Source organism: Mandrillus leucophaeus, unplaced genomic scaffold (genome assembly GCF_000951045.1).
Source record: "Mandrillus leucophaeus isolate KB7577 unplaced genomic scaffold, Mleu.le_1.0 Scaffold542, whole genome shotgun sequence".
NCBI classification, from domain to species: Eukaryota; Metazoa; Chordata; class Mammalia; order Primates; family Cercopithecidae; genus Mandrillus; species Mandrillus leucophaeus.
In genome coordinates, this window is record NW_012105831.1 from 794,730 (window position 1) to 820,589 (window position 25,860).

General features: G+C 38.1%; 1 protein-coding gene across 1 annotated transcript; it reads right to left on the bottom strand.

The window, feature by feature from the left end:
- Positions 1-25,860, bottom strand: LOC105552074 (short-chain dehydrogenase/reductase family 16C member 6). Its single transcript, XM_011997588.1, has 6 exons — positions 25,540-25,860; positions 20,892-21,023; positions 13,397-13,517; positions 12,497-12,641; positions 1,644-1,769; positions 1-127 (listed from the first exon to the last, which is right to left on the bottom strand). Exons 1-6 carry the CDS (start codon positions 25,858-25,860, stop codon positions 1-3), a joined length of 972 nt encoding a protein of 323 aa, XP_011852978.1.

The window sequence follows — 25,860 nt, forward strand, 5'->3', positions numbered from 1 at the left end:
CTATTGGCGTTTTCCTTCAGTTTCAGTCTGAAGTTCATTTGCTTTCTTTCTCCCTTTGAAAGAAACCATGCAAGTGTCCACTCCAAGGTACTCACTAAGGGCTATCAACATTTTTGGAGACATTATTCTAGAAGAAAAGCAGAGAAAAAAATTATGATCCTTTGAGAGGAGTCAAATAAACTACTTTGCACAGAGTAACTGCAAATTATACAAAGTTCAAAGTGTCACTTAATGGGAGGATGGAAGAGAAAAGTGCTGTGTCACCCCCAAGTACCATCACCATCCTCAAGGCCAATGGCTCTTGACCCTGGCTACACCTTGGAATCACTAGAGCCTTGAAAAGCCCCATTGCTCAGGCCGCAATTTATCCCTGTATCACACCCCTGAGTTCTGTGGAAAGAGTACATATATCCTTATTTACTAGACTAAAAAAAGGTAGCAAAAACTAGAAAAAAACTGGACCATTTAAGCAGAATCTCTGGAGGGTAGGGCCCAGGAATCTGTAGTTTTAAATGTTCCCTGGGTGATTACAATGTGCACCCAAGATGAAGAACCATTATTTTAGTTCCTTGAGGATAGAGGCTGTATCTTCAGCTCAGTTATGCTCAATTCAGCTTGATGTGGCAAATATTTATGGCATGCTAATTACACATTAGGTATTGTCCTAGGCTGCAGCAAGCAGCAGGAAACAATTCAGACAATATTTTCTGTTCTTAGGGATCATGCAAGGTAGCAAGTAACTACGGGTGTGATGAGTGTGCCAAAAACTAGGGACAGATGTGATGGAATGTACAATGTGGGACTTTGACTTAGCTAAGCAATCAGGTCAGCTAAGGATAAATAGGAAATATGTTGAATAGATATAAATAGTAAAGAAAGTACTGTATTTATCAGTAACATAATTTTGTAATAGTGAATCTCTGCTTGTGCTTTCTACTCTGCTACTACTTACAGCAAAGAAGTAGTATTTCTTGAGGGTAAGACCTTAAGCTCTGTAATCAAATTGGAAACTTCAGTTTGAAACTTAGTTGCGCACATATTATTAGTTGTTTAACCCTGCAAAAATTACTGTCTTTAAACCTCAGTTTTCCTAAATTGATAAAACTCATGCAAAGCTATCAGCACAGTAGCTAGCATGTCACCACATAAATGCTAAATGTGGACCTGGGTGGAATCCATTAACAAATACCTGGAACTCATAGCATGGGCCTTGCATGAAGTTGCCAGAGCTATTTCGCAAAATAAAATGAAGAAATTGTAAAATGCCCTTAATATTTTTCTGGCAACATACTTGTGGTTTGTTGTCCCTCGTTTTCAAAGTAGAGCTCTACACTAATCAAACTGAATAGTTGACCAAAACCAAAAACATAAAAAACAAACAAAAAACCCTAAATAATTTGTTACTTGTTTGTGTTGAAACAAAAAATGTGTGTTTTGCAATACCTAAATAATTGTTAAATTTAGTCAGTGTCTGAAGCAACCAAGACACAGCAATAATCCGATAAGTTGTTTTTGCACTATTAAGATTCTTCCTCTTACCATTAAATAAATATATAAAGTAGCTTCATATGCAAAAGAGGTAGCAGTGATTGGACAATATGTTCACAATAACCAGAATGATAGTGAGATCATTATTAACTTACTGTTTAAGAATCAATGTGATATATACAAATTTGGGTATCATTAAATAAACTTGTTCCTCTAAAATAGCATTTACAATTTTTTTGGCCACATACTCCTGCTCCAGTATTGGTAACAGAAACGGATACCTGGAATAACAATAACAAATAGTGATATTATCAGACTGGTATTTTTTGCTGTTATCATAGGGCATTGATTATGAAATTTCAGATATGGAACTATAACATACAGCTGTAAACAGTCAAACAAACGCCAGGTGCAGTGGCTCACACCTGTAATCCCAGCACTTTGGGAGGCTGAGGTGGCTGGATCACCTGAGGTCAGGAGTTCTAGACCAGTCTGGCCAACATGGAGAAACGGCATCTCCACTAAAAGTACAAAGATTAGCCGGGTGTGGTGGTGGGCGCCTGTAATCCTAGCTACTCTGGAGGCTGAGGCAGGAGAATCTCTTGAACCTGGGAGGCAGAGTTTGCAGTGAGCCGAAATTGTGCTCCTGCACTCCAGCCTGGGCAACAGGGTTAGACTCCATCTAAAAATAATAATAATAATAATAACAATAATAATAATAATAAAACAAAAACAAACAAACAGAAAAACTAGTCAAACAAAATGCAAATCTTAGGAATTGCCTTGTGTTTTCTCTTATGATCAGTAATAGGACTAATGCCAATATATTTAATTTCCTGCAGTAAACTTTCTGCTTTTGTTGATTTTCTGGTGTGTGATGGTCTAAACATGGAAGTGATTGCTTTTAGATTTTTTTTTTTTTTTTTTTGAAAGGAGTCTCACTCTGTCACCCAGGCTGGAGTGCAGTGACACAATCTCAGCTCACTGCAATCTCCGCCTCCCGGGTTCATGCCATTCTCCTGCCTCAGCCTCTTGAGTAACTGAGACAGGCGCCTGCCACCACGCCCGGCTAATTTTTTTTTTTTTGTATTTTTAGTAGAGACAGGGTTTCACCGTATTATACAGGGTGGTCTCGATCTCCTGACCTCATGATCTGCCTGCCTTAGTCTCCCAAAGCACTGGGATTAGCTTTTAGATTTTTCGCTTCTTTCTTCCCTCTCTGTTCCTCCCAAACATCCCATAGGTGTATACTATTAAGAAGCAAAATTACAGCAAGGCGTGGCCCAATTGCTAATCCCAGCACTTGGGAGCGTGAGGCTGAGGCGGATGGATCACCTGAGGTCAGGAGTTCAAGACCAGCCTGGCCAACATGGTGAAACCTCATCTCTACGAAAAATACAAAAATTAACTGGGTGTGGTGGCCCATACCTGTAATCCCAGCTACTTGGAAGGCTGAGGCAGGAGAATCACTTGAACCCAGGAGGTGGAGGTTGCAGTGAGCAGAGATTGCCTCACTGCACTCCAGGCTGGGTGACAGAGCAAGACTCCATCTCAAAAAAAAAAAAAAAAAAAAAAAAAAAAAAAAAAAAAAAAAAAAAAAAAAAAAAAAAAAAAAATCTCTTGAACATGTGTGATGTATCAGTTTAGATAGGTCAGTTACAACATTAAGCAGAAATAGATGTTTGTAAAATCAATAGTTGAAATGGATCAGAATGTAAATAAATATCACATAAGTTATTACTTTGACATTTTATACTTTTAAATTATTCTGCTTAATTAGTTGAACCACACTCCCCTCAAAAATTCTGTTTATTTCAGCTGATTTTGGGAATCTGATCAATTTTCCACAATTGAATGTTGACAGTTAGTCTTTATATTTTATTCTCCTAAAAGTTTTCCAGAACTATAGCCTAAAGGGCTCTAATGCTTATTTAAAAATAGAATCTACAGATCATTGTTTAATTCTCTACCATTTTAGGATTGTGAGTCTTTCTTTTTGGAGAGTTCTTTTTTAGTTTGTTTATCTAAGGACAACAATTTTATAAAAGTTATCACTTAACGTCACTGACTTCTCTGGCTACCATGCCCCCTTATCCTGGCTGGTCATCTTTCTGTGATCTTAACACTCTAGTTTTTAATAAGACTTAGTCACATATTAACAATTCTTACTAATATTGTTTTAATAATAATGTTAGAAACAAACTAAATAGCTTAAAAACACATGTAGAGTATACTTACATTAGCTATGACTACATATGTGTATATACATAGGTTTATTATCAATGCTGCTGATATAAAACATGTATAGTACATGATTTACTACTACTAATAAAATATACATTACTTTTTGTTATAAACTCCATATAATCAATCACTTTTCACAGAATGCTTTTGTTAATTTTTGTTGAATTCTTGCATCACATATATTCTGTCACACAAATATGACACACTTTGGTTAACCATTCATCAGTTGATGGATATTTGGATTGTTTTTACCTTTTAGCTGTTATGAATAATGCTGCATAAACATTTGTGTACAAGTTTTTTGTGGGGACATGTGTTTTCATTTCTCTTGGACATATACCTAGGAGTGGAATTGCTAGGCCATGTGTTAATTCTGTGTTTAACATTTTGAGGAACTGTTAAAAGTATTTTCCAAAACAGTTGCACCAATTTACAATACCACCAGCAATGTGCAAGGGTTCCAATTTGTCCATATCCTCACAACATTGTTATTGTCTGTCTTTTTTATTGTGCCTTCCAAGTTAATGTGAAGTTATTCAATGTTTTTAAATAACAGCTTTATTGAGAAGTAATTCATATACCATAAAATTCACTGTCTTAAAGCATAAAATGTGGTGATTTTTAGTATATTCAGAAAATTGTTCATCACTATCTAATTCTAGAATATTTTCATCACTCCCCCAAAAAACTTCATACACATTAGCAGTCATTTTCTCCTTGTCCTTTCCTTCAGTCCCTGGCAATCAATAGTCTATTTTCTGTCTTTGTAGATTTGCCTATTCTGGCTATTTCATATAAATGGAATCATACAGTATGTGGTTTTTTGTGTCTGGCTTCTTCTACTTAAAATAACATTATCAAGGTACATTTACCTGGTAGCATGTATCAATTTCATTGCTTTTTATGGTTGAATAATATTTAGTTGTATCAATATACCACATTTTGTTCATTCATTCATCACTTGATGAACATTTGGGTTGTTTTCACAATTTGGATATTGCTGCTATGAACATTTGTATAAAATATTTCATTTTCATTTCTCTTAGGTATATGGCTAGGAGTTCAAATATGGTAACTTATTGTTTGCCTTTTTGAAGAACTGTCAAACTGTTTTCCAATGTGGCTGAACCATTTTATAATTCCGTCAGCAATGTATGAGGATTCCAGTTTCTCCACATTCTCATCAACACTTGTTATTGTCTGTCTATTTGAGTTTAGCCATCTTAGGGTGTTTGAAGTACTTTCTCATTGTGCTTTTGATTTGCATTTCCCTGATGATTGATGATGGTGAATATCATTTTATGTACACATTGACCACCAACCACTTATATCTTTTTTTTTTTTTTTTTTTTTTTTAATGGATTCTCACTCTGTAGCCCAGACTGGAGTGCAGTGGCACAATCTTGGCTCATTGCAACCTCCTCCTCCCAGGTTCAAGTGATTCTCATGCCCCAGCCTCCTGAGTAGCTGGGATTACAGGCATGCACCACCACACCTGGCTGATTTTTTTATTTTTAGTACAGATGGGGTTTCACTATGTAGGCCAGGCTAGTCTCGAACTCCTGACCTCAGGTGATCCACCTATGTAAGCTTCCCAAAGTGGGATTAGAGGCATTAGCCACTGTGCCTGGCCATCTTTTTTTGAAGAAATATCTGTTCAGATCTTTTGCCATTCTTAAAAGTTGGGCTTTTAAAAATTGTTGAGTCATTAAGAATTATTTATATATTCTGGACACAAGTCCCTTGTTAGCTCTAAGATTTGCAAAAATCTTTTCTCATTCTTTGAGCTGTATTTTTACTTTATCGATGTTCCTTGAAGCATAAGAGTACTTAATTTTGATGAATCCAGTTTATTTATCTTCTGTTGTTGCTTGTATTTTGATGTCATAGCTAACAAACCATTGCTTAATTCAAGGTCATGGAAATTTACATCATTTTTCTTTAAGAGTTTTATGATTTTATCTATTACTCCTAGCTTTTTGATTTATTTTGAGTTAATTTTTGTATATGATGTAGGGGTTGACGTTCAACTTCATTATTTTGCATATGGCTATCAAGTTGTCCCAGCAGTATTTGTTAAAAAGGGTATTATTTCTCCATTGAATTGTCTTGACACCCTTGTTGAAAAGCAGTTGAGCAAAAATGTAAGAGCTTATTTCTGGACTATTGGTTCTATTCTATTGATCTATACATGTCTATTCTTAAGAAAGTTTGACACTGTCTTGATTAGTATAGTTTTATAGTAAGTTTTGAAATAGGGAAGTGTGATTCCATCCAATTTTCTTATTCTTTTTCAAGATGGCTTTGGCTTTCCGAGTACCTTGCATTTCCACATAAATTTTAGAATCCACTTGTCAATGCATGCAAGAAAGGCAGCTAGAATTTTGATAGGAATTGCATTCAATCTGTAGATCAGTTTGGGGAATATTGTGTTTTAATAATATTAAGTCTTCCAATCTGTGAACATAGGATTTATTTTTATTTAAGTCTTCTTTAATCTCCGTTGAAGATGTTTTGTAATTTTCATAGGATAAATTTTGTGCTTTTTTCGTTAAATTATTCCTAAGTATTTTATTATTTTTGATGCTGTTGTTAAATTGACTTGTTTTACTAATTTCATTTTTGGATTATTCATTTCAGATGTATGGAAATACAAATGAGTTTAGTACGTTGATTTTGAATATTGATCCTTTGCTGAATTCATTTTGTAGATGTAATTGTGTGTGTGTGTGTGTGTGTTTGCATATGTATTCTTCAGGATTTTCTATATACAAGATCATGTCATCTGAGAATAAAGATAGTTGTGCTCCTTTTTTCCAATCCAAATATCTTTTATTTTATATTTTGTCTAAATGTTCTATTGAACAGCAGTTAAATCAGAGTGGTGAATTTGGATAGCCTTGTCTTGTTCTTGATCTTGGGGGGAAAGCATCCAATCTTTCAGCATTAAACATGATGTTAGCTGTGGCTTTTTCATAGATGCCACTTATCAAGTCATGGAAGTTCCCTTTTATTTCTACTTTCTTAGTGTTTTTATCTTGAAAGCATGCTAGATTTTATCTAATGCTTTTTCTGTGTGTTTTGACATGATCATGCAGCTTTTGTTCTTTGTTCTACTGATATGATATACTGTATTAAATTCTCTTTAAATATTAACCCAATCTTACATTCCCAGGATAAATCCTATTTAATCATGATGTATTAATGTGATAGGTTGCTGGATTCAATTTACTGGTATTTTATTGAGGATTTTCGTGTTTATGTTCATAACAGGTATTGATCTTTGGTTTTATTTTCTTGTGATGTCTCTGTGTAGTTTTAGTATCAAGGTCATCCTGCCCTCATATAGTGAGTTGGGAAGTGGTCAGTCCTTTTGTATTTTTTTGGAGGTTTTTGAAATATTGGTGGCTATTTTTCTTAAAAAGTTTTATGGAATTTCCCATCAAGCCCTCTGGATTTGGGATTTTTCTTGTGGGAATTTTTTTTTTTAGATTACTAATTTAATATCTTTAAGTCTATTCAAATGTTTTTTCCTTCATGAGTCAGTTTTGTTAGCTTGTGTCTCTCTAGAAATTATTCCATTTCATCTAAGTTATCTAGTTTCTTGGCACATAATTTTTTGTAGTATTTCCTTATGGTCCTTTTCCTTTCTGCAATGTTACCAGTAGTGAGGTCTTCGTTTTTATTCCTGATTTTAGTGGTTTGAGACTTCTCTGTTTTTTCTTTCTTGGTCAGTCTAATTAAAGTTTTGTTAATTTTGTTGATCATTAAGGTTGTTGGTTTCATTGATTTTTCTCTAGTTTTCCACTCTCTATTTCATTTATTTCTGCTACAATTATTACTTATGTTTGATTTGAATTTAGTGTGCTCTTTTTTATAGCTTCTTAAGGTGGAAGATTAGTTTGTTTATTTAAGATGTTTTATATTTTAAAATAAAATTTTCCCTAAGCACTGCTTTAGTCATATTATGTAAGTTCTATGTCACATTTCCACGTATTTGTAAATTTCTCAAATTTTCTTCTGTTTTTCATTTCTAATTTCATTTCGTCTGGAGAACATACTTTGTATGATTTCATTCCTTTGAAATTTATTGATGGCTGTTTTATGGCTCAGCATATAGTCTATCCCAGAGAATGTGTTATGTGTGCTTGAGAAGAATGTGCATTCTGCTGTTGTTTGGTGGAGCATTCTATAGATGTCTATTAAGCATACTTAGTTTATAATTCTCTATGCCCTTTGATCACAGGAGCATCCTTTAATAATTCTTTTCTGAGATGGAGTTTCGTTCTGTTGCTCAGGCTGGTGTATAGTGGCACAATCACTGTTCATTGCACCCTGGACCTCCAGGGCTGAAGCCATTCTCTCACTTCAGCCTCCTGAGTAGCTGGGACTACAGGCATGCAGCACCACGCCTAATAAATATGTATTAGAGACAAAGTCTTACCATGTTGCCCAGGCTGGTCTCAACTCCTGGGCTCAAGCAATCCGCTTGCCTCAGTCTCCCAATGTGTTAGGATTGCAGGCATGAGCCATTGTGTCCAGCCGATAATTTTTAAAATTACGTTTTTTTTCCTGGGGCATATAATATGCATCTTTACCTGTCAGAACCAATTTCAGATTTATACTCTCTTAATTCCAGTGAGATATAGGAACTTTACTCCTATATAGCTGTAATGCCTCTCCCACTTTTGTGCTATTGTTGTTATACATATTATGTCTATATGTGTTATAAACACATTATTGTAGTTATTACTTTGTAAGTTTTACGTTTTAAAGAAGCTGAGAGAATGAAGGAGAACAAGTATATATTTATGGATTTTGTCATATCAACCTCCTTCATTTCTGGTTCTCGTCATCTCTTCCTGTGGATTTGAGTTACCATCTGGTGTCATTTATGTACTTCAATATAATTTTGTCCCCACTCATGTTCTTTGTACTGTTATTGTCAAAAATACTACATTTCTATATGTGGTAGGCCAAATAAAACTATTATGTGCATTTTATTTATACAATTGTATTTATAATCAATGAAGAGAAGAAAGGAAAAGAAATAGGCATTTGAACTGTCTTTTAAAAATTACCTACTTTGTCATCTTTACTGTCACTTTATTTCATGTGGATTCAGATTACTCTCAGGAGTCACTTGTTTTTATTCTAAAGAATTTCCATTAATACTGCTTGTGAGGCGGTATGCTAAGCAATAAATTCTCTGCTTCAGTTTGCCTTCCTTTTGCTTTCACTTTTGAAAGAGACTTTTGCTGGATATAGGATTCTTGGTGCGTAATTTTCCCCCCAGTACTTTGAATATGTTATCGCACTGCCTCTTCGCTTTCATTATTTCTGTTGAGGTGTCAGTCATTAATCACATTTGGGTTCCTTTGTATATGATGAGACATTTTTTTTTCCTTTTGCTAGTTTCAAGATATAGGTTTGCTTGCATCTGTTAACATTTTGACTATGATATGTCTGGGTGTGGAACCCTTTGTGTCTACCCTACTTGGAGTTCACTGAGTTTCTTAAATACGTAAATTAATGTTTTTCATCAACTTTAGGAAGTTTTTAGCCCTTGCTTCTTTGAATATTTTTTCTGCTCCTTTCTCTGTATATTCTTTTTTTTTTTTCTTTGATAGAGTCTTGCTCTGTTGCCCGGGCTGGAGTGTACCGGCTTGATCTTGGCTCACTGCAACGTCCACCTCCCAGGTTCAAGTGATTCTCCTGCTTCAGCTTCCTAAGTAGCTGGGACTACAGGTGCATGCCATCATGCCAAGCTAATTTTTTTTTTTTTTTGTACTTTTAGTAGAGATGGGATTTCACCATGTTTGCAAGGCTGGTCTCAAACCCCTGAGCTCAAGTGAGCCTTAGCTTCCGAAAGTGCTGGGATTACAGGAGTGAGCCATCATGCCCAGCATCTCTGTATATTCTTTTAATGTTACTCTCTTCACGTATGTATTTATTTGTTTAACAGTGTCCCAGATTTCTCTGAAGCTATTTTTTTCTTTATTTTATTTTCTCTCTTTTCTTCTGATTACATAAGCTATATCCATATATCTTCAAGTTTACTCATTCTTTTTTCAGCCAACTCAAATCTACTCTTGAACTGCTCTTGTGAATCTTTCTTTTCAGTTATTTTTCTTTCCTGCTTCTAAATTTACATTTGTTTTTTTCTGTTTACTATTTATTGAAATTTGTTGAGACATTGTCATCATATCTTTTTCACTTCTAAGTTTACATTTGTTTTTCTTTATACTTTCAATCTGTTGAAATTTGATGAGACATTGTCATAATACCTTTTTTCATTTTTCAAACAAAGATCCTTTTAGATCTTTGAATGTATTTATAATAGCTTTCTAAGGTATCTTTCCTGAGTCCAACATCTGAGCTCCCTTAAAAGCAATTTCTGTTATCTATGTTTTTGCTTCTATGTTACCTATGTTTTTGCTTCTATGTTTATGCTTATAAGTCATACCTTCCTGTTTCTTTGAATAGCTCATAATTTTTTGTTAAAAAGTAGACATTACAGATAATATATTTTAGAAACACTGGATAATACTCTCCCACAGGGCTTTTAGTTATGGTTGTTGGCTTGTTTATTTAGTGACTTGGCTGTACTAGTTCAGTGAAGTCTATCTCCCTCTTCTACAGTCAGTGTGTAGTTTTGGTGTCATTCCTCAGAGGATATAATCTTGGGCATGCACACTATCTTCCTGACTGTCAGAGATGACTGTGGTTTTAGCCAGACAATCTTTTACTGCCTCTTTTGTTTATCTCTTAGTCAAGCTTTGGCTGGTCTGCTTCTACTATCACACTCGCCTCTTAAACTCCACAATTTGCTAGCTGGTTGTCCTGTTCTTTTTGTATTCTGGTTCATGGTCTTACCCAATTGAAGTCGGGCCCTATGGCAGAAGCAGAGAGATACCAGTCTTTGAGGAGGGCCTTCCACATTCACCAGGCACCTGGTTACTCTGTGCTATGGAGCAGGAGATAAGGGTAATATAAAACTTACTCTTCCATGACTACTTTACCCAAATTGTCCTTATCAATCAGGATGTAAGAGTTGGAGGTGGAGATGACCGGAACCATTCTGGCAACCAGCTATTGCCACTACCCTGTATGGATCTTCCACAGGTTGGAGCCTGGGATAATGGGATCTGCTAATACTCATTGCCTGGGAAATCTACCTAAAACAAGTATCCTGCCTTAGGAATCTGGGGAAGATGGAACCTGCTACTTGACTGCTGAGCTTAGTGGAGCAGTTCTGTCACAACAAGGAGCTGTTCTGGGAAGAAGAACTGCCTCCTTCACCAAGAGTCCCTTTCTGGATCTTCCCTTCATAAGATGATCAAGCACTGTCTGGCTGAGGTTATTCACACAATATAGGCCTTCTCCTGCATGGAGCTGTTAAAAATGGGATTTGCCAATGTTCCAATGGCTGTCAAACCACCCAGAATAGCATTTTCACCCCAGGAAGAGTGAAAGAACTGTTACTTTGTTTTCAAGTCTGCTGAAACCATTATCCCAAAAGGCAAGAGGGATTGTCCCAAGCCCCAGAGCTGTGGTCTTTTAGTGTTCTTACTGAATTTCCATAGATTTTATTCAACAAATGCTTCTCGATTTTTTGCATCCCCTTTGATCAATCTCCAGAGATTTTATTTATATATTTATTTACTTATTTATTTGTTTATTTTTTTGAGAGTCTTGCTCTGTCACTCAGGCTGGAGTGCAGTAGTGTGATCTTGGATCACTGCAACCGCCACCTCCTGGATTAAAGCGATACTCATGCCTCAGCCCCCCGAATAGCTGGGATTACAGACGTGCGCCACTCCCACACCCAGCTAATTTTGTATTTTTAGTAGAGACAGGGTTTCACCATGTTGGCTAGGCTGGCCTCTAACTCCTGACCTCAGGTTATCTGCCCACCTTGGCCTCCCAATGTGCTGGGATTACAGGCATGAACCACTGCACCCGGCCAATCTCCAGAAATTTTGAATGATTGTCTTTGCTAATTTTGACCAGCTTAATAGATGTCTCTTTGGGGAAAGCTTTCCCCTATACATTCTGTTAACACTTGACCACTTGTTTTGGAACTTTCTATTTAATTTTAAAGCTTCACTAGACTCTAAATAGTTTGATTGCCTCTAAGCCAGGCTTTCTGTTGGCCGTCTCCGTGTCCCACAAATACAGCTGATTCATGTCATTTGGATTGTGTCAGTCTCTTTTTTAATTATTGTAATAACTACACTTGTCCTCATATTCAGTTTATACTTTCCAGTATACCCACTGACTGGCTCCCTATGTAAAAGTTCTCATATTATATTTGCATCCTAGTTTGGACTGTTCTAGATAAATTTAACCTTCATACCAAAATGTCACTCTGCAATACTTCCCCCCATATATTAATCAATTTTACCAAATATTTTATTTCTGAGGTTATTTATACCTTTGTATTCTCTTTAGGAAAAAATTATCTTCTCAATACTACAATGCTAAATATTTTCAAAGTTCTCAGTATTAATTTCTCTGTTACATTTTAATATACTGATTAGTACTTTAGGTTTAAAGTTTTACTAAATCATAAACCTCACAACTATATTATTGTCTTTAAATTGAATAAATTTATAAATATCATACATATTGAAATTTTCTTTTACTAAATTAGTCATTCTCATTGTTTCTTTTGTTTATTTCAAAACTTCAAAATCATCAGACGATGACATACAGTGGAAGATTATTATAAGAGCAAAGATTACTTTAAGAGTTCACTTACTTGCTTATACAGCCTTCAAACATTCCAGTGTTGATGAAGTGTGGGCACACGATGGTGGTTTTAACTTCAGTTTTCTTTGCCATAGTTAATTCCAAAAAGAGAGATTCAGCAAAGCCAAAGGCTGCAAATTTACTTGCAGAATAATCTGAAACAAAGCGAGGAACTATTAGTAATAGAGCTTGACAATTGAAATTATCTTAAAATTTGAATTAACTCTTACACTTAAAAATTGAATCTCCCTGGGCCAGTGGCTCATGCCTGTAATCCCAGCACTATGGGAGGCCGAGGCGGGTGGATCGCAAGGTCAGGAGATCGAGACCATCCTGGCTAACACGGTGAAACCCCATCTCTACTAAAAATGCAAAAAATTAGCCGAGCGTGGTGGCGGGCGCCTGTAGTCCCAGCTACTCGGGAGGCTGAGGCAGGAGAATCACTTGAACCTGGGGGGAGGAGGTTGCAGTGAGCCAAGATGGGCCCCCCCCACCCCAGCCGGGGTAAAAGAGAAAGACCCCATCCAAAAAAAAAAAAAAAAAAAAAAGGAATCTCCTTCCCCTTTCTCCGGCTTGTCCTTGGGGACAAAGCATTCCTGTCAGAGTCAATTTATGTGGGCAAACACTCCACTCCTACATCTCCACACTCCACTCTTACGTCTCCACATGCTATATCCAACAAAAAATGGAAATCATATCAGTGTTTCCTAACCCAAGAAGACCAAAGCCAATAGGCATATTCTGGTTTTTTTTTTTTTTTTTTTTTTTTTTAAAAGAATATATCTCCTTCTGGAAATAGAAGAGAATGCTGGTATTATGAATAGAGTCAGCTATTTCAGAGATTTCCCCTTGGTGAAGGAAGAGCTTCTATCTCTCTTGGAAGAGTCCTAATTTCTGAGTTCTGTGACACATGGTGAAACAAAGTACTCACCTGATAGTCCATTAATACCAAATACTCCTGCTATACTTGAAATACAAACCAGGTGACCATGGTTAGCTTTAATCATGGCAGGAAGGAAGGCCTTACAAGTCTGGAAGATATAAATGCATTTTGTTAATATTTCATTCATTACTATATTTGCTTCATAAGTATTTGATGAATTGACTAATTTAACACATATTTATTTAACACCATAATGTGTTAAATTCTGTGGCAGTAGAAAAGTAGGTACCATATAGTCATTGTTTTCAATGAGATTAGAGGCTATTATGTACTAATCTATATTATTTGATTTCTTTTTCTTTTGAGGTAAACTGTACTAATTGAATCAAATGAACATTTTATATTTGTGGTTGGCTAAAAGTCTTAAAACCTAGTTTTCTGGTAAGCTGAACTTTTCCATGTAGTTTTTAGCAATTCATATTAAAATTTAATTGCATTTACCTTCCTGGCTTTACCCTAAACAAGATTTGCCCTTGCCCTGATGGTTTGGCAGAATGGGAGGAATTGTTTAAGGAAAAGTGAATTTCAGTGCAAGCTAAACACACCCAGGTGAGTAAAGCACTACCACATCTTAGATCTATTCTTATTTCAGCACTCCTTTTCTCATTCACTGTGTAAATCCACGTTTCTAATATCATTATCTCATTGGTTGTGTTATTCTACTGGTTCTCTCATCAGTGATTTCAACCTAACCTTTACAATGCTCATGATCTGTTTCTATGAGATTGCAATGTTAACATTGTCAGAATTTGGTATTTATAGTTTTGAAGAGTGCCAAGATGTGCTCACCTACAAGGAACCAGTAGAACAGAGAGCAGACACTGGATCAAAGAGTAACACATTTGTTTTTGAGATATTCTTTATCTCAGTAACTTTGTCCTAGAGCTGCTGAACTAATTGACAAGTTTCTGCTTAGATGTGAACAATTGGCCTCTTATGACATTTCCTATCCAAGTGAGGTGACAATTTATACATCCGTGTCTTATAGTTGTAACATTTTTGTCTTTCAAAAATTAAATTCTTGTCGCATCAGTCATGACTGAAGACTAGTTAGAAATGACAAGAGCTGGTTATTGTCTTTCAACACAAAGGTGTGAAAGATCTGGCCAGAGGCCCAGACAACATCTCAGTGACTGTCTGGTAGACCCAGTTAGGTTTAAGGACAGGAAGCCTAGGTATAGAGGCCCAGCAGTGGCAGCACTATTGATATCTAAAAGTTTATGAAACTTTCAAGAAAATGAAACTGAGAAATGGAGTTGAAGGTGAGTGTCAGTGCTACCTTTATAAGAAATCCCATGGCTGGGGACAGTGAAACTCCCCAGAGTAAGGGAGAGAAAGCAGTGGCCTACAATAGTTTGTGATACAACTGAACACTGGTGAAATTAAAAAAAAAAAAAAATGATGAGGGTGGGAAGTCACCTGTTCACAGGGATGTAGCCACTTTTAGGAGTTTTGGTTTTTGAGATAGAGTCTCTCTCTGTCACCCAGGCTGAAGTGCAGTGGTGTGATCTCAGCTCACTGCAACCTCTGCCTCCCAGGTTCAAACCATTCTCATGACCCAGCCTTCCCAGTAGCTGGGATTACAGGCACGCACCACCATGCCTGGCTTGTTTTTGTATTTTTTGCAGAAATGGGGTTTCGCCATGTTGGTCAGGCTGGTCTTGAACTCTTGAGCTCAAGTGATCCACTCGCCTCAGCATCCCAAAGTGCGGGGATTACAGGCATGAGCCACGGTACCTGGCCTAGGAATTCAGTTTTGTCTGCGTTTCTCTATCAACTTTTTTTTTTTTGCAAATGTTTCTGTATGTGTATTTACTTTTGGCTGTGGCTGAATCTGCGGCTAGCTTCTTGTGTGTTCAGTTGAGAAAAGTTCTCCCTCCTAGAGGGGAAAGTAGTAGGTAATGACAAAGGTCTGTTTGAATTTGCAGCCCTATCTACCAGTGGGGCACTTTTTTAGAACATTCTAGAAGATGAATTGCTCATAGGGACCCATAACTGTGCTCACTAGATGTATATCTATTATTAAAGGAAAGAAAAAGGAGTAAAGTAAGTGTTGAGTCAGCAATTAGTTGCCAAAAATGTATTTTACCTTTTGTAAAGTGTTTTTAGTGCCTGAGAGATTAGTAGAAAATTACATATGGATCTAGATTTGTACATTACTCCTAATCAAAGTAAATCTGTGAACAAATCAGATTTGTTTGACAAACAGCTATATGCTGTTTATCAGGATTTTGTTTGATAAACAGCTATATCCTGTTAATTAGGATTTCCTGATTTTATCACATGTGGGATGTAATGAAAACAAACATCAGATTTGCTGGATTTCATTTTAATGCATTTATGTAAGACTCTTTTTTTTTTTCATGGAAAAGCCAAATTAATACCCTTTCTAAATTTTTCAACGCTGGTTTATGGGTCAGACAGATTATCTTTGTTTCCGCAAAACATTTCTGGTTATAAAGAATACAGATATGCATACAGTTAAATTGAGCTACAATGAATGATGACTTTACTGTCAAATAAAGATTGATGTTTTTGAACTTTAGTGTTGCAAGTTGCTTTTTCTTAGTTACTGCACTTGCATTGCCTTTTATAAGTTTTCAATGTTGTCCCTTTGACAAGCTTTTAATATCAACAGTGATTGTATTGCTCTGTAGTGTAACTTAAATGGCTTGAATATTTTAGGATAATATTAAGTTGTGTAAATTTATGAGAAATTTTTGGTTACCAATGCAATTAAAAAAATTAAAATTCACAGAGAAAGGGTATTGAGTCACTCAGCACCACTTTGACTTGTTTTTTTTGTAAAGTTTCAATTGAGATAGTAAATTCAATGTAATATACACCTTAACTTTTAATATGATAAAGTTGTTTATGTTTTAAAGTGATCATTGAAAGCTAAAAATGATATAGGTACATAGTGATACAGTTTTTGTGTGTGTTTAAGCTCATACACACATATAAGAGCATATTAAAGTTAATGAACAAAAGAAACAAATATGATAAAGATGATGGACCTGGTAGCTTAAAATCTCTTGGAATATTCCAGTCTGTTATAAACAAGAGGTATTGGAAGCCTATTTTTGACCTTTGTGTAGTCTGCCCAGAGAGCACGGATTCTTATCTTGTCAAAATATTCTCACTCTGAGCACTTGAGCCCTAATTAACTTTTTGTTAAATCAAATAGCCAAAAATTTGCCGCATCTGAAAGATCTAAAATCCCTTAATAATTATACTGTGATGTGCTGTTAGGTATATTTAAAAATCAAAACAAAACTATTGTCACTCTGGCTCTTAAGGCAGCCAATTATAGCTATTCCATAGTTTTTGTTTAGAAAAATAAATCTATAGAGGTGTTTTTGCATTCAGAGTCATCTTTGGTACTTCTTAGGTGACCAAATCACCCATTGTCTGTTCCCTTGGCCTGATTTCATAACACAGCAATTAACAGCAGGGTCGCTAGAGAAAATGAGGTATATTGGGTATGCTCCACATTTCCTAATTAGCTGAACCCTATTTAGGACCTGCCCTGAGAAAATGTGGGGAAAAATTGTCAACTCCAAAAGGAAACTCAACCTTTTCTTGGATGAATTTATTAATACAAATATATTTACCCAGAGACTGCACACTTGCCAGGACAGTCAGAAAGACCCTGAGGATTTGTCAGTGCTCTTGCTATAATAAGTAACCAAATTCTTATAAAATAATTATGTCTTACATCCCAATAGCAGATTCTATTTTCTTAATTTGGTATTTTTGGTTATTGAAATGAATTAACTAGAGCCATTCAGTTTTGTCATCAGTAGGTAATTTCTAGTCTTCCTCTTCTTTCCTGGAGGTTTCTAGTACTATAAACTGGAAACTGTGCCTGTTAAGACAGCCCAGAAGGACACACTCAGAGTTGCAGTGTGGCCTGGACCGTGCCAAGGATTGACTCATTGGAATGGGCTTCCCAGTGTAGGCTGACATTGCCACAGTGAGGAGGCCCCTGCAAGGTCACGTCTGGGGCTGAGCCAGGTCCATAGAACCTGTTTAGTCCAGGAGCAGATGACTATGTGAAAGCAGGCCCTGACCAGCATCAGGCAGAACAGAATTAATAGTATATGTCTGGGTCACAGCATCAGTGAGGGAAATTTCATGTGGTCAAAGTTCTATTTTCTGATGGGCATGTGAGCAAGCCCCTTTTCTTTCTTGATGTGTTTCCAGTTCTCTCTTCAGGAAGCTAATGCAAAGCGGAACTCAACTTTTTGAATGCTATCTTAATTCAGGGAAAAATATCTTATGGGGATCTTGGTTTAGATTATAAACTACGTGAAGATTCAAAGGAATGTAAGGATGATAATAATTTTAGTACTTGAAATTCAGACAAATGTTTTCACAATAGGTTAAGCTTAGAAAAATGTGTGGAATGAAATTTAACTTATTCTAATCATTGTACATTCATATGCAATCAAGCTAATTTTACAGATAATATGAAAGCTATTAATTGCCCTTGTGCACAAACCTACTGAAGGCAGTTAGGTAGATTCTATTGCAATGACTTACTGAGATCCTTCATCTTTCATGGTGATGTGCCTATTTGTACCTGTTCAGTAAGAGCCAGGCCTTCTTTTTCCAGGATATAATGAATAGCTTGATAATGCAACCAGAGCACAGGTGTACCCCATTTAAGAATAAGTTTAATTTAATCATGTATGACAAGCCTATTCTTCAGGGATGATGGTTGCTGTTCATATATTGAACCAGCTGTCTCCTCAGGAAATTGAACCGATACCTGCTTTATGGGTCATAGGTCCCCTGCCAGCCTTACAGGTAGTAAGGGAGGTCACTTCCTGGCAAACCAGTAGCCTTGGCAGGTTTGAGAGACCTCAAGATAAAAAAGCAAATCTCTTACTAGAAGAACTGCAGTACAATCTCTCCCCAGAAGTACTGCAGGCAGCACCCGGTGGAGACATATTTCTTGGGTTTGGTTTCACAGCCTTGAAATAGATAAGCTAGTAAGAGCCGTAGAACAAAATTTTAAAAAGTTCTCTAATTCTTGAGATGAATCAAGAGTCTTTCCATCATCTTCAGATGGAAGTTGACTTCCTGGTTTCAGTGGTTGCTCAGTATCATCTGTCTCTAGGCTTGCTGACACACAACCGGAAGGCTTATGTGTGTTTATGAATAGCTCTGAGCACCTGTAGAGCTGATTCAAGGCAAACAACAGAGCACACACACAACATAAAGATACAAGTTCAGAGGCTACAAGAAGCCTGAAGAATGAGAAAGGGCTACTACGTGAGTCAGGAGAAAGAATATTCCTGCTGGAGAGAGAACAGCTTGTACAAAAACCCTCAGATGAGAAAGAGCTTGATGTTCTCTGGAGTTTAATCAGGAAACTTGGCATGTAGAAAGTTAGCAGAAAGTAGAGAGAATGAGAGGTGAAGGACAGATAAGGGAGGCCATGACAGGCAACTGTATGTTATTCTAAGTGCATTTGGAAGTCTCAATATTTTTCAGCTGTGGAGTGAGATGATTATTTGATTAACCTGTTGAAAAGATCACCTTGCTCCCAGATAAAAATGGGTTAGAAGGCAAAAGTGTGGAGGGTGGAAGGCCCTGAGGAGAGCTGTTGGTGAGAGATGAGGATGGTTTGATCTAGGGGCTGGCGGCAGAAGGGAGAGACATGAACTTGGGCATGTCGTGCAGGGACAGCCAAGGATGTGGGGTGAGGGAAGGGGAGGAATCAGGATGATTTCTAGATTTGTGATGTGATTGGAATGAATGCACCCTCGCTCCATTTAGTAAGATGACATTTCCCCTTTCTGAAGGAAATGTTTGGGGTAGGGTAGTACAGGGAAGGAAATCAATGGTTTTCACAAATGTTTCTGGGACGTATATTATATGGCAAGCACTGTGGTAAGTGCTCAAGGAATATTGGTTAAAATAGGTTAGTGGGGGTTCCCATTAGCTTTTCGGTGACCAAGGAAGAAGACCAAGGATATAGTTCTGAGTTCCATGGAGAGTGGTATAAAAGAGTAGCATGGAAAGAGGGAGGAATCAGGTGACACGTAAAGGAAGCCCATTCCAAGGTCCTATTTTCGGAGACACAGAGGACTGGGGCCATACCTGTCCCCACTTCCCCATGTCTCCCAAGACCCTGGTTTCAGCACCTGTTCCTCCCACAGGCCCCATTTGCCACTGATTCCTGTTCATCCCCTGGCAGCATCAAGTATGAACCCTCTTAGTGGAAACATCTCTGGTAACTCCTCTCTCCTTTAGCCTCTACGCACTTTCTAGAGTTGCACTGACCAAAGAAGTAGCCTCTAAGCATGTGTGGCTATTTAAATATGCATTTAAGGCTGGGTGTGGTGGCTCACAGCTGTAATCCCAGCACTTAGGGAGGCCAAGGCAGGCAGATCACCTGAGGTCAGGAGTTCGAGACCAGCCTGGTCAACATGGTGAAACCCCATCTCTTCTAAAAATACAAAAATTAGCTGGACGATGGTGGGCACCTGTAGTCCTAGCTACTCAGGAGGTTGAGGCAGGAGAATCACTTGAACCCAGGAGATAGAAGTTGCAGTGAGCTGAGATTGTGCCACTGCACTCCAGCCTGGGCAAAAGAGCGAGACTCTGTCTCAATAAATAAATAAACATGTATTTAAATAGATTATATGATACAAAGTTAAAAGTTTAGTGCCTCAATCCCATTAACCACATTTCCAGTGCTCAGTAGCCACAGATGACTAGAGGCTGTCATATTAGGAAGCACAGATGAAGGACATTTCCCCCATCAAAGACAGCCCTACTGGGCAACATTGTGTAAACCACTCCAGGCCTCAGGAAAGACACTCCTGAGTCATGAATTCACTCATTCTCTTTCTGTAATTTTTCCCTCCTCCACACTTCTTCCTTCTGTAAGCATGGGCCACCATTTACTGGTTGCCTGACCTTGGGGAATTCATTTAAATACTTTGGGCCTCAGTTTCCTTATTTGTAAAACGAGAATGAAAAAGGCATCATGGCTGCAAGTACTCAATAAATGGTGGTGATTGTGATCCATCCCAATCTTAATTCCTGTATTAGAATGCCCAGTCCTGCATGCCCATAAACCACCACACTAAAAATAGCCCCTGTCTCTGCACAAGCTCCTTTTGCACTCATGGCCAAATTAAATCTCTCTTGTATAATTGCTGTCACTCTTAGTTTGTATTTGGGTGGGAAGATTTCTGAACAGCCTAATAAGTCTTGAGAACGAACTGCAGAGGGTAGAGGGAAGGAAATTACTCTGATAATTTGGAATAAAACAAGATCAGGAAAAGCACAGCAGATAAACCCTGCAAGGATTGAGACCCCACATCTTTCAATGGAAAATCCCCAAATGGTATGTTTATAGAGAAATGCACGAACAAGTGTTTATAGGACTGCATGGAATTTTCGTACTCACCAACGAAAGAAAATGGTAAAGAAAGAGATTTACCCAGAAATGAGAGATGGCGTTTACAAGAAAGGATTTTTCCACCATGTGATCTGGAGTATCGAGTAAGAACTTTCCTGTGACTATACCAGCGTTGTTAATGAGGATGGTCACGTCACCAACTTCTTTCCTGACCTGGCCAGAGGGAGGCAAGCATTAGTTCAACTGAGGCGTTGCATTTTCACATTTATTTTCCCAAGTTGCAATTTTTTTTTCTCATTTTTTTCATGTAGTTCCTCTGAAGCTAGATATTTTTATCTTGCATGTAGAAATTCCTCAGCTTTAAAGTAACTTTATGACAAATTATCTTAAAAAAAAAAAACCAGATTTAGCCAGATTCTGGATTTTTTTTGTGTGAAGACGGCCTGCAGCATATTTTCCTCACCTCCCATTTCTGTTACACGACTGCCTGTTCCTGGGTCACTAATGGCAGTGGAGTCTGAGTGACACTGCCTCCCTGCATGTCTCAGGACGGTTCCCTTCAGATGGCCTACAGGTTTTTCCGTAGTACGTCAGCGGGTGTCTGATGCCTGCTTCTGTGGGCATCATCTCCCCTACTCCTCTCTGAGGAGGAAGGCAAGACATATCTCATTCCCTCAAGTCAGATCAGTTTTCGGCATGAACACATCCTAAACATGGATGCCTTTCATCGGCTGCGGATGGACTTCCATGTTTCTGTGCTCTTCTATCCAACAGACCCTGTCGAATCGAATTACTCTCTGTGACTGATGTTGCCTTGAGTCCCTCAGCTGTGCCGCTCTTATGCCTCTTAAGTCCTCATTCATTTTCCTTCACTCTTCCCTCCTAAGTTGCCCACCTCATCTGCCTGCATAAACCCCAGTATACCACAAGCGCTGCTCAGAGAAGAGTATGCTTCAGGAAACACCTGAGAGACTGGTTTCCTCTCTTCACCTTTTTGACTCACATTATTATGACTTTGTAGGTGACATTGAGAAAGCTGACCCAATGGCAAACCATGAAGTATGTTTAAACAGCAATTAAGACTTTCCTCCCCTGAACTGGATCTCTCAGCTTATACAACCATCTGTTTCTTTGTTTCTAAACAAGGAGCACCGCCTGCCCTGACTTTGTTTTCTAATGCCTGGTTCATGCACTGCTAGCTGAGCCTGCCAGATAACACGATTTGGAGAATAAGGTAAATATTGCTGCTGATGTAGTAGATTGGAATGAGCTAGGAAAGGAATAGTTAATACTGCTGAGCTGATGCTGGGCTGAGGAATTAGACTCCTCTGTTACGGAGAGAGGCAGGGCAGAGGCAAACATCCACAGGAGACTAACTTTTAAAGAAAGGCATCCCATTGGTTTGGTGAAGCAATCAGTGTGAGCAAGTGCTCATCAAGACCAATGAGGTGGAAACAGAGACCCAAGAAAGAGGTGGAATCTTCAGCTTAATATGTTCCTGAACACTTAAGAAAAGCCCAGTGGCTGCTGTCTGCAGTTTAAGAAGCCCTGAGCCTTAGGGACAACAGGGCCAAGATAAATTTTATCTAGATCATAGGATTTAATTTTCACTGTAACTCCAAGAGGCAGTCTAGGGAGCCATCATTATCCTAGTATACAGATGGGGAAACAGGCTCTGAGAAATTAAGATCTTGCCAAAAGACCCATAGCTTTTGAGAAAAGCAACAGTGATTCATACCCAATTTAAATTCACACAAAAAGCTGTTTTCCCCCAAATTTACTGCTCTTTCTAGTCAAAATGATTATTGCTGTAACAGGCAAGTCTCATGTGTGTGCACACGCACACATACGCACATGTACAAATAAATATTAATGATTGATTGGATCTGGACATTTGAAAATAAATTGTGAACCTGCTTATTTTAACAAAAGCAATTTATTAATAATTGGTTTTCTATGTTGGAGATGAGAATGTTACCTCAATCTAATTTTGGGAAGTTAATGACTATGCACTTTCAGAATGCTGTTATTGCTATTCACCTTTCCACAAATTTCAAGGAATCCGGTAAAGCCTGTGGTTTGTTGAAAGTCTTGAAGTACAACCCTAGTATTTAGGTTTCTTGGAAGTTGCTACATAATTGAAATTATACAAAAAAAGCATATAAAGTAGTTGGCTGAGAAAAATTCTATTTATAGGAGTGCAGAAAAGAACATTTTAATGTGAAAAGATAATTTTAGGTTAAAGTTTTTAGTCTGGTTTCTACTAAGTAGCAAGAAAATGTTGACCAAGAAGGAAAGATTTGTTAGGGGTTGGCAATGGGGCAAAAGGGCAGGAGATTACAATACTTTTGATCAAAGAAAGAGGATTATGAGGGGGTCTTTCCATTATGCACATATTGTTGATGTCCCTTTGGGGATGCAGCATGGGGTCTGTCCTAGGTGATGGGGTCCCTCACTTGTCTGCTCTAAGGCCTGGGTAAGTTCCTTAAGCTCTCTCTGCCTCTGCTCCATCACTAGTAAAATGGAGAAAATGATAGTACCTGCTTCCTTGTGAAGATTATATGGGATGATACTTTGGAAGAAAAAACTTTCTCCAGGGTCCTGATCTGACTAGTTAGTGGTACTGGGACTGGAGCTCTGTTAGACTGCTTCCCAAGCTCATCCCGGATATATTCGTGTACGAACTTTTCCAGCCACGTGTCTTTCCCTTTACAAATGAGGACTAACTTTGATTCCACTTGCTTTGTACTAAAATATGCCTAAGGATCTACAATACAATACTTGCATTAGCTCATGATGAATTATAAAGAAAAAATCCTGTGGGACCACCAAATAAAGAAGAAGGCAATAGAAAATGATGGATAAGGGTGAAGAGGGTGCTTCAGAAGGTTAAGTGTCACAGAGTAGGATTCAATCAATGTTTTTTGAATGGATCAATAAGTGAATTTCATATGTAGAGCTTAGATTGATTGCTGAAGGGATGGAAAATCCCTTGGATATTCTGTTATCAAAGTGTTCGCACCCCTTTGGGCCATAGCATAGTGGATAAGAGAACACACTTTGGCTTCAACCTGCCTGGGTTTTGGCTAATCATTAGTTTTATGATCTTGGGCAAATTACATATTCATTTTGTTCCTCAGTTTTCTCATTTGTTAGTGGGGATGACGATAATGATGTATACCTAAGAAGGTGGTATTGTGTTGATTAAATGAGTGGTGATGTGTGTAATGTGCTTAGAATAGTAACTATTTGTGATATAGTGGGCTTTTGTTTTTTTTCTAGTGTGTCTTGACCAATTTGAGGCAATGGCTAGAGGCTGATCAGTTCCCCTTCCTGAGCAACCAGTTAAGTCCACATATCCAAACACTTCCCTTATTGAGTCCTCACACTCTGGGCTGCTCTATGCCCACCCCAGTCACACCAGGGCCAGGTACCAGACAACCAGGGGCAGCCTCTATGCCCTAGAGCCCCCTGAAGTTATTACAATTAACCAGGGCTGAACATGCTTACCCTGCCTTGCCCATTCCTTTCTGAGGAAAACACATAAAGGCCCCCACCACTGGCCCAAACTCCCTGCTTCATGAGTGACCCCAGTGCTCCCCTTCATGGTCCTGCAGGCTGTGCTGTGTTCGCCCCCAGGCATAGTGAGCAAAACAAAATGGAAATGCTCGATTCTGTTTCTTTCCCTCCATCTGCATCAGGCCTCACCACACCGTACTTGAGGTAACATGGCCGAAATGCTACTCAAAAGCTGACCCATTGTTGTTAGGGTACCTGCTAGCTACATAGCAGATGGTAGCTGCAATTTAGAGTATTTGTCAATATTTAATGTGGAGTTAGAACAAATATCAACAGGCTAAGTCTAAGAGGAAATTTGGTCTAAAATATGCTAAATGTATATTTATATTTTTTTGTTTTGTTTTTACTGTATATTTCATATATAGCCTCAGTACATGATGATAATGGATATGATGCATTAGAATCACAAACCATCGGCCTGGTGTGCTGGTGCACGCCTGTAATCCCAGCACTTTGGGAAGTCAAGGTGGGCGGATCACTTGAGCTCAGGAGTTCAAGACCAGCCTGGCCAACATGGTGAAAACCAGTCTCTACTAAAAACAGTATATAAAAATTAGCTGGGCATTGTGGTGTGGGCCTGTAATCCCAGCTACTGAGGCAGGAGAATTGTGTGAACTGGGGAGATGGAGGCTTCAGCGAGCTGAGATGGGCACCACTGCACTCCAACCTGGGCAACAGAGCAAGACTATGTCTCAAAAACAAACAACAAAAAAAGAGGAATCACAAATCACAAAACATAGAAAGTTAAGTTAAAGCTGGATATCATCTTAAAGATCATTTGGTTCAATCCTTTCGTTTTACAGTTGAAGAAACAGGGACCTAGAAAGGGCCAGTAACTTGTTAAACATTGTACAACCAATGAGCTGCAAAGCCAGGAGGAGGCCTCTTTTCCACCACCTCCGGCCGGTGAATGAGACCCCCGAAAACGCAGCTGGGCAGCTCTGGGCTCAGTCTTCTCAGTTTCCCACTTGCCTTGTTTACACTGTTCTCCCTTTTGGAGGTTACACAGTCTGATTTCTGACATGCAGAGTCAAGCAGGAAACACACAGAAAGCTCGAGGGAAATTTATGGCAAACTTCTATCTGTAAAAGTGCATATGAGATGCAGTATTTTCCTTGGGAATAGAAGCAGAGAACACCAGTCAGCTTACCTGATCAGCAACTCTGTAGACCTCTTGTCTGTTGCTACAGTCACACGTATAGGGAAACACTTTCTCACCACCGTTTTCTTTGGCCAGTCTACACGTTTCCGTATTGCCTTCTTGATTAATGTCCCATAGAACTAAAATGGCTCCAAGTCTGGCAAAACGTATGGCCAATTGCCTCCCAAGTCCACTTCCAGCTCCCGTTATAAGTACAATCTCTCCAGCAACATTCTTTTTCGTCTTGGGAATTATCTTGTAAACCAAAGATTCCAAAAAGTAATATAGAAATTTTCCCAAAACTAGGGAGGTATCTACAATCACATCCAT

Coding starts and splice junctions, on each gene's coding strand:
- LOC105552074 (XM_011997588.1), bottom strand. CDS start 25,860: ATGGATGTGATTGTAGATACCTCCCTAGTTTTGGGAAAATTTCTATAT. Junction 21,024..25,539: donor TCTACAGAGTTGCTGATCAG/GTAAGCTGACTG, acceptor CCCTCTGGCCAG/GTCAGGAAAGAAGTTGGTGA. Junction 1,770..12,496: donor TTTGAAGGCTGTATAAGCAA/GTAAGTGAACTC, acceptor TTGTTATTCCAG/GTATCCGTTTCTGTTACCAA.